Here is a 9522-nt window from a genome sequence, read left to right as displayed (position 1 = left end):
GGAAGTAGATTGCCCCATCTTCCTTCTGAGGAGTGGCTGGTGGGTTTGAACTGCCAGCCTTCTGGTTAGCAGTCAAGTGCTTTAGGCAAAATGCTTAGCAAATAGAAAGTGCTACAAAAATGTGAGCTATTATTATTATTGTTACTATTGCTATCAAATTATCATTCCATTTATTCTATCAATGTTGATAATTCTTTTCATGAGGATACAGACATTCTTTTTACAAACAGAGAAAATATAAACATGAAAATACAACTGAAAGAGGCAACACATTGGTTTTAATGCATATTCTATTAAGGCAAATAATTAATATTGGACCCCTTCCTAATCACAAGTTTGGTCAGGAAAAAAACACACAGCAGACTAGGTACCCTGCAGAAAAACTTCAGTTGTCACAATTTGGCCTACTTCTGGTCCTGGAAAGAAATGTCATCACTTTACATTACATATAAAGGAAAGCTCATTTAAAGTTCGTATCAAGAAGCATGCCTGTCAAGCTAACAGGATACATGAGTCCTTTCTATCATGTAGCTTTTGGAAATTTAATTCATGACCTGTAAGAGTTATAAAAAAAAAAAAAAAAAAAAAAAAAAACCTCACTGGTGGCATAGTGCCTAAGGCATGAGACTGCTAACCAGAAGGCTGGCCGTTCAAACCTACCAGCCACTCCTCAGAAGGAAGACTGGGCAATCTACTTCTGTAGTGATGTCGTCTTGGAAACCCAAGGAGGCCTCGTTATGAGTTGAATTGACTCGAGGGCAGGGTTTTTTTTTTTTATTATTATTATTTATATGAGTTATAATAATAACGAATAGTATAACAATAGAATTTTATAGTACTTGATGAATCTATAAGGAGCTCTGGTGGCTCAGTGCCTAAGGCATTTGACTGCTAACCAGAAGACTAGCCATTCAAATCCACCAGGTGCTCTGTGGAAGGAAGATGAGGCAATCTAATCCGTAAAGATTTACTGCCTCGGAAACCCCAGTGAGGGGCCTTATGAGTTGGAATCAATTCGATGGCAGTGAGTTTTTTTTTTTTTTATTTTGATGAATCTGTAGACTATAATGTTTTGGGTTTCTTTTTCTTTTTTCCCTCAGTGAAACAATCCTCCTCTTGTTGCACTTTCCTCTAAACCTGATTCCACAGCAGAGTTCCTGTAAACTGCTAGTTATCAATGTTACTTTTAGTATAGGTCTTTAGATGTTTCCCACCTCAAAAATCACTTGAAGTTGCTAGCCATCTTTCTTTAAACTTTAAACCTAGAGCTTTGGGGTTGGAAATGCAGATAGTCTGATTTCAAAGGAATCACAGGAACTGGGAAGGAAAAGCAAACAGCATGAGTAAAGATTAATAAAGCACATTTAAGGTGACACATACAGGAGGAATCAATTTGTCAAAAGTCCAGGAGTGAGTTACCTTCCTCAGACCTGTAGAGTCATCTTCAATGTTATCTGGCAGCAGGATGATCATGCTGAGCTCATTGTCTTGGTAGGGCAGTTCTAACACACGGCATTTCAGTTCCTGGATGTAGCCATATGGAAATCTCGCCTTCTGATGCATCATTTTCACTGTTTTTGTGTCTTTCTGAGCAGTTGAAAAGAATAACACTCAAATTAACCGCATTTTTTTCGAGCAAGAATTTTTTTTTTTTTTTAACTTTTTATTGTGATTTTTGGGAAAATTTGTACAGCAATTTGGTATTCCATTCAATAACTCATATACTTTTTGTTTTGTGACATTTATTATAATCCCCACAATGTGACAACACTCAACCCACTTCCTCTGTGTGGTTGCCATTTCCATTTGTCCTTCTTTCCTACCACTTCCTACCTTCTAAGTTTTATCCCTGGGCAAATGATGCCCTTTTGATCTTATATGGTTGATTGTTCTAAGAAGTGTGTACTTCCCTGGTGTTATTGTTCATCCTATAGGCTTGTGTATTGTTTGGCTGAAAGTTGAGCCAGGGGGTGAGTTCAGTTCTCAGGGTGAAGGGTGAATAAGGGCCACAGTCTCAGGGATTCTACCAGTCTCTACTAAATCACTAAGCCCATTTTTTTAAAAAAATTATTATTATTCTGAGGTCCCCCACACACACATTTTTCTTCTACTCTATCCAGGACCTCTCTCAAAGTGGTTGGCAGTGGTTGTTGTTGTTAGGAGCTGTGGAGTTGTCTCTGACTCATAGCGACCTTACGTACAACAGAATGAAACACTTCCCAGTCCTGTTGCCAGCTTCACAATCCTTGCTACACCTGAGCCCATCACTGCAGCCACTGTGTCAATCCACCTTGTTGAGGGCCTTCCCATTTTTGTTGACCCTACACTTTACCAAGCATGATATCCTTCTCCAGAGAATAGTCCCTTCTGACAACATGACCAAAGTAGGTGAGATGAAGTTTGGCTATTCTCATTTCCCAGAAGCATTCTGGCTGCACTTCTTCCAAGACAGATTTGTTAATTCTTTTGGCAGTACATGAAATTCTCAGTATTCTCTGCCAACACTACAACTCAAAAGCATCAACTCTTCTTCAGTCTTCCTTATTCATTGTCCAGCTCTCATGTGCATATGAGGTGATTGAGAATACCATGGCTTGGGTTAGGCACAGCTTAGTCTTCAAGGAGACATCTTTGCTCTTCATCACTTGAAAGAGCGTTTTTGCAGCAGATTTTCCCAGTGCAATATACATTGTCTGCTGTCTTGACTGCTGCTTCCATTGGTGTTGACTGTAGAACCAAGTAATATGAAGTCTTTGATAACTTCAGTGTTTTCTCCATTTATTGTGATGCTGCTTATTGGTCCAGTTGTGAGGATTTTTGTTTTCTTTATATTGAGGTACAATCTATACTGCAGACTGTAGTTTTCAATATTCATCAATATGTGCTTCAAGTTATCATCACTTTCAGCAAGCAAAGTTGTGTCATCTGTGCATCAAAGGTTGTTAATGAGCCTTCCTCCAATACTGATACCATGTTCTTCTTCATATAGTCCAGCTTCTCGGATTATTTGCTCAGCATACAGATTGAACAAGTGTGGTTAAAGGATACAACCCTGACACACTCCCTTCCTGATTTTAAACCACGCAGTATCTCCTTGTTCTGTTTGCATGACAGCCTCCTGGTCTATGTACAAATTCCTCATGAGTACAATCAAATGTTCTGAAATTCCCATTATTCTCAATGTTATCCATAATTTGTTATGACCCACATAATCAAATGCTTTTGCATAGTCAATAAAACATAAGCAAACATCTTTCTGGTATTCTTGCTTTCAGTCAAGATCCATCTGACATCAGTAATAATATCCTTCATTCCACATCCTCTTCTGAATCCAGCTTGAATTTCAGGAAGTTCTTTGTCAATATACTGCTGCAACCATTTTTGAATTGTCTTCAGTAAGATTTTACTTGCATGTGATATTAATGATATTGTTCGATAATTTCCACATTCTATAGGATCACCTTTCTTTCAAATGGGTACAAATATGGATCTCTTCCAGCCAGTTGGCCAGGTAGCTGTCTTCCAAATCTCTTGCCAGAGCCAAGTGACTGGCTCCAGCAGGGCATCTGTTTGTTGAAATATTTCAATGGACAGTCTGTCAATTCCTGGAACCTTGGTTTTTTTTTTTTTTTTTTTTTTTTTGCCAATTCCTTCAGTACAGCTTCGAACTCCTCCTTCAATACCATTGGTTCTTGCTCATATGTCACTTCCTGAAATGGATGAACACCAACAAATTACTTTTGGTACAATGACTCTGTATATTCCTTCCATCTTCTTTTGATGTTTCCTACATCAGTCAACATTTTGCCTACAGAATCTTTCAATTTTGCAACTTGAGGCTTAAATTTTTCCTTCAGTTTTTTCAGCTTGAGAAATGCTGAGCTTGTTCTTCTCTTTTGGTTTTCTAACTCCAGGTCTTTGCACATTTCATTATAATAATTGACTTTGTCTTCTCGAGCTGCTCTTTGAAATCTTCTGTTCAGCTCCTTTATCTTGTCATTTCTTCCATTTTCTTTAGCTACTCGCTGTTCAAGGACAAGTTTCAGAGTCTCTTCTGACTCCATTTTGGCCTTTTCTTCCTTTCTTGTCTTTTTAATGACCTTTTGCTTTCTTTGTGGATGATGTTCTTGATGTCATCCCACAATTCCTCTGGTTTCTGAGTCACTGGTGTTCAGTGCATCAAATCTATTCTTTAGATGGTCTCTAAATTCAAGAGAGATATAATCAAGGTCATATTTTGGTTCTCGTGGACTTCTTTTAATTGTCTTCAGCTTCAACTTGAACTTGTGTATGAGCAGTTGATGGTCTGTTCCACAGTCAGCTCCTGGCCTTGTTTTGGCTACAGCTTCTCCATTGCCTCTTACCACAGATGTAGTCAATTTGATTCCGGTGTAGTCCAACTGGTAAAGTCCAAATGTATAGCTGCCATTTGTGTTGTTGAAAAAAGATATTTGCAATGAATAAGTCGTTGGTCTTGCAAAATTCTATCATGCAATCTCCAGTGTTATTTCTATCACCAAGGCCATATTTCCCAACTACCAGTGATTCTTCTTGTTTTCCAACTTTTGCATTCCAATCACCAGTTATAATTAACAGCTACTGATTGCATGTTCAGTCCATTTCAAACTGCAGGCATTGGTAAAAATCTTCAATTTCCTCATCTTTGGCTTTGGTGGCTGGTGTAAATTTGAATAATAGTAGTATTAACTGGTCTTCCTTGTAGGCATGTGGATATTATCCTATCACTGACAGCACTGTACTTCAGGATAGATCTTGAAACATTCTTTGTGATGATGAATGCCACACCATTCCTCTTCAAACTGTCATTCCCAGCGTAGTAGATCATATGGTTGTCTGATTCAAAATGGTCAAAACTAGTCCATTTCAGCTCATTTGACTGCTAACCAGAAGGCTGGCGGTTCAAACCCACCAACCACTCCTCGGAAGGAAGGTTGGACAATCTACTTCCTTAGTGATACCACTTCAGAAACCCAAGGAGGGGTCACTACAAGTCATGTCTGACTCAATGGCACACAACAACAACAGCAACAATGCCTAGGATATTGATCTTTATTCATTCCAATTTATTTTTGAGAACTTCTAATTTTCCTAGATTCATGCTTCAGACATTCCATGTTCTGATTATTAATGGGTGTTTGCAGCTGTTTCTTCTCATCTTGAGTCATGCCACATCAGCAAATGGAGGTCCCAAAAGCTTTACTCTATTTACATCATTAAGGTCAGCTCTACTTTGAGAAGGCAGCTCTTCCCCAGTCATATTTTTGAGTGCCTTCTGACCTCATGAGCTCATCTTCTAGCACTATATTGGACAATGTTTCAGGGCTATTCGTAAAGTTTTCTAGTAATGTATCAGACAGTGCTTCACTGCTATTCATAAAGTTTTCACTGGCCAATTCTTTGAGAAGTGGATGGCCTCTTCCTTCTTCTGAGTCTGTCTTAGTCTGGAAGCTCCTTTGAAACCTGCCCACCAAGGGTAACCCTGCTAGCATTTGAAATACCAATGGCATAGCCTCCAGCCTCACAGCAACATGCAAGCCACCATAGTACAACAAACTGACAGACATGTTTGTCTTCCTTTGTTGTTCCAAACTGCTCTGCTCATCTGGCAGTGGTAGATGTACCATTTAGTTCTTCTAGTCTCAAGATTGTGAAGGCTGTTCATCCTTTGGACTAATTATTCTTGTGAATTTTTTATTTTCTTTGGAGAGCAATAAATAATTTTTGAGAGTTACCTTTCCTTACCTTATTCAGTCTGAATGGGGCATTGGTCGTGGCCTCTTTCATGAATTTCTCCTTCCAGTCTCCTTTGAAATAGATGGCATTCACCAGCACAAGCTTAGTTGTGTTGTCAACCACACCTGAAGCCAATAGTTCTGGAATTTTCCCTAAAAAGATAAAGTAAGGTTTTTTAAAAATCCATGCCAGAATTCCATATTTGAACTAATGTTCAAAAAGTAGGAGAGTTACTCCACTGAACAAAGGACGTGACCACAGACCTGGAGCAGTTCCTGGTTTAGCAGTCAAGTATTCTGTAGGTGCTCTGACTCATACAATTATGGACGTTGGAAGAGAGACTGGTCAAATAGATAAATTGAGCCTGAAACAAGTCAATTCTCACCCCAACAAGTCAATTCCCATCTTGCCAAAGAAAACATGCATGATTTCTTTGGCAAGATATTGAAAGACAATAAAGTTTGTGACTACTGATTCATTATCATGTTCCATTCCATATATGTATTAAATATATTTGGGCAGGCTGGATTTTTCTCACAATGTTTCTTCTGTTTGTTCTACGTATAATATTACTGTAATTTCAAAATGTCATTTGGGAGAACTTGTGTACAAAAAAATTAGCTACTTTAGTTCAGTCAGGTTTAAATTGTTACTTTGGTGAGTTTCTAATATGTAGAAGCTGTCTAGCAAATAAGGGAGTAGACTTCTCATACACATGCCACCATCAGACTGTGAGCATGTGTCAGTGGATAGAGGGGAGGGACATGGAAAAGAGAGAGTGAAGGAAATGCAGGTGGAGACAGTGGGATGGAGGAAAAGAAACACTGGTACAAACAACCACCTATGGCTCAGTCTCTTACCTTCTGTCTGGCTTTTGACCCACTTGTTTATCTCTTTCCTTGCCTCCTCAAAGGCATGCTGGAAATCCACACTGGCCAAGTCAGCTCCATACATCTTCTGAGTTGATGCCAAGAACTCCTTTAAGGAAAGAAAGAAAGGAAAAAACGTGTAGCATAGTGGCTAAAGCACTTGACTGCTAACCAGAAAGCTGGCGGTTCAAACCCCCCAGCCACTCCTCGGAAGGAAGGTTGGGCAATCCTACTTCCGTAGTGATACTGCCTCAGACGACACATAACAACAACAACATATAGAAATACTTTCCTAAAATCCTTGAAAGTTACAGAAATCATCCTAAAAGGCTGAATTCCTCTGACACGGTAAGTTTTAATGTTTATACTTTTGATGCTTCATAAAATTTAAAAATTCTTTTCATAAAGACTTCTGATAAACATTTTTACAAATGAGCAAATACTAACTGTAATTCAATGTAGCTAAAATGAATCCTGGAACCATCTCTCTCTGCAGGGACTGTGGCACATAACCATCATATCACCTAATGGAATTCTTGTCTGCACCATGTTTTCCTTTCTATAGTTTTACCGCAGGTTCTAATCTCATAAATCACAAACAAACCAAGGTGATACTGAAATTGAATGCTTCTGAATATTAAAGCTGACCTTTGTGCTGTGATGGTGCTGAAAAATCCACACTGCTGGGTGGAGTTTTAGAATACAAAGTACTTACAGGGAGGATGTGATAGGTTTTCTCTCCGTATAACCTGTTGGCCAGTTTCAGAATGTAGGAAGCACCACGTTTGTTGATATCAGCGTTCAGACTCTGAAATCTCGAATGAACGTCCTTAACCTCATCGAAATGAAATGTCTAAAATAAAGAAACCTTTCTATGACGATTTACTTTGAAATTATAAAGTTATTTTTCAGTGTTTGCTACCGTCAAGTTAAAGTAGTGTGTTTCTATTACTATTATTGATTATTCTCAGCCGAGAACGTTATTAATTTTTCATTGAGGAACAAACAACAGAGAATTCAAAATTTATAGCTTTATGAAATTACTGCTTTTACATCACTTTCGTTGTAAATGTGTTCCACAAATATGAGTGGTTAATAACTAAACATTTGCATACATCTGCTTTATCAAAGAAAAACAAAAATGGATGTCTACATTTATATTACATATCAAATACAATTTTACTGAGTCTCAGGAATATATATAAGAATCATTACTAAGGCAGGAACACATTGAGGTTTTTTTTTTTTTTTTTTTTATGACCTTATAAGTAACTCTCTTATTTAAAACTAGTATTTTTAATCTTAGATTTCTGACAAAAGTTTCATTTCCCAAGCATCAGTTATAAATCAAGCGGTCCTTTGTGGTTTTATGAGGCCTGGGTTGTACCTTGCTTTTAAGACACAATGAACTACACTACACAGCTGTGCAAAGTCCATGCTATTCACATAGATATGGAATGTCTGCATAATTACTATGACCAATCCAGCAATATTAATCTGCTTTAAAGGAAATAAGAGGGAGAAGAATCCTTAAAGGCAATGACACCAACTTCTCCACCATAGTGTGTTTCCTGTGTCTCATTATTCCTGGGACCAGAAAGTTCTTTATAATGCCCCACCTGAACCTACCTATATATTTAAAAAATAATTTTGATGTCTGGCAAGTATACTGGGTGACAGCCATAGCAGCATTGTTCATCATACTTAACATACAATAGCATTGTTCATCATGCTCAAAGGTAAGATTACATAATGGATATTATTTATGACTTACATGTTATCATATTCAAAGCAGAAACCTGAACTCCTAGCCAAGAAGCAGATGCTGGGTCTAAGCAGAAGGCTTTCAAAGCACCTCCTGGGGAGAGGGGGCCGCAGGGATTTCTGTGGGCCTTATAAACAGCTGTACCCTCAGTATCAAAAAGAATACCAGGCATATGTGGGAGCTCAGTAAAGGTTTGATGAGGAATGAAATCCTGCACACAGTGGTTGTGCCTTGGGCTTTTTCGGTAAATCTAATCTCATGAGACATATTATAGGAGCTACAAGGTACAACTTTTTATACAAACTTTAAATTAGGAGGAAGACTGAAGGAGACAGATTTTGTTTTGCTGACCTTGGACAGCTGTACTGCTGTGTTGCCCCTGGTCCCCAGAAAGACCATGGCAAGTGCCGAGGAAATGCTGAAGGGAGAGAAGAAGATATTTCCTGTTGGATTGTCCTCATTCAGGGTGCGGAACAAGTCCAAGGCGAAGTGGGTGTTGGCAGTACTCAGCTGTTCCATGGTCACCAGCTAGGATACAGAACAGAGGCCTAAGCTTACATGGACCCCCACACACTGGGCAGCAGTGTCCCAGTCATTGGCTCAGCCTGCGCCTGTGCCCAGGAACTCCCTAGAATGTGTGCTTTATACCCCTTTACTCAGGAGGACAAGAAACCTATCTTTTCCCCCTATTTAAACTGCGCAAGGAGTCTATAGGTATAATGGAACTGCCCAAGGGTTCTAAAGGGCTGCTGAGAGGGACTACATCGCACCACGCCAGGTACAGCCAGCCAGCCCTCGGTCCCTTCACGCCTAGCTTGGCAGTTCCAATGATCCTCATGTTTGAAATCCTGTCACTAACATTTGGAAGTTCAGCCTCCAGCTGGTGTAGGGTGTAAGAGAGTCTGAAAAGCCTTGCCAAGTTTCGCTTGGTTGTTCCACGGCGTCTGGAATGGCTAACTACTGGCCTTTGCTTCTGAACTCAGCGCCACTGCCTCTGACACCCTTGGTTTCCAAAAAAAAAAAAATGACCCCCATGAAGTGGATGCCAGCTCACAGTGACCTTTTAGGGCAGAGTAGAACTGCCAAAGCTGTAATTTTTACCTAAACAGACTGCCTCATTTTTCTTCTGCAGAG

At 39.2% G+C, this 9522-nt stretch overlaps 1 protein-coding gene across 1 annotated transcript; it reads right to left on the bottom strand.

The window, feature by feature from the left end:
- Nucleotides 1–153: 153 nt before the first annotated feature.
- Nucleotides 154–8907, bottom strand: SERPINB1 (serpin family B member 1). Its single transcript, XM_007935391.1, has 6 exons — nucleotides 8740–8907; nucleotides 7339–7476; nucleotides 6615–6732; nucleotides 5764–5906; nucleotides 1420–1587; nucleotides 154–216 (listed from the first exon to the last, which is right to left on the bottom strand). The coding sequence occupies exons 1-6, from the start codon at nucleotides 8905–8907 to the stop codon at nucleotides 154–156; spliced, it is 798 nt and encodes a 265-aa protein (XP_007933582.1).
- Between the last annotated feature and the right edge of the window lie 615 nt (nucleotides 8908–9522).

The sequence above is a fragment of the Orycteropus afer genome, unplaced genomic scaffold, assembly GCF_000298275.1.
Source record: "Orycteropus afer afer isolate SDZICR_OR568_19922 unplaced genomic scaffold, OryAfe1.0 scaffold00027, whole genome shotgun sequence".
In the NCBI taxonomy this organism is placed as follows: Eukaryota; Metazoa; Chordata; class Mammalia; order Tubulidentata; family Orycteropodidae; genus Orycteropus; species Orycteropus afer.
The sequence above is the reverse complement of the archived record's forward strand: the minus strand, read 5'-3'. Positions and strand labels throughout refer to the sequence as shown.

Bases quoted from the DNA above. Each gene is read 5' to 3' on its own strand.
- SERPINB1 (XM_007935391.1), bottom strand. From the start codon at position 8,907: ATGGAACAGCTGAGTACTGCCAACACCCACTTCGCCTTGGACTTGTTC. The intron at 5,907-6,614 runs GTAAGAGACTGA...TTATCTTTTTAG, and splicing joins GGTCAAAAGCCAGACAGAAG to GGAAAATTCCAGAACTATTG. The intron at 1,588-5,763 runs GTAAGGAAAGGT...TCAACTGCTCAG, and splicing joins CCCCATTCAGACTGAATAAG to AAAGACACAAAAACAGTGAA.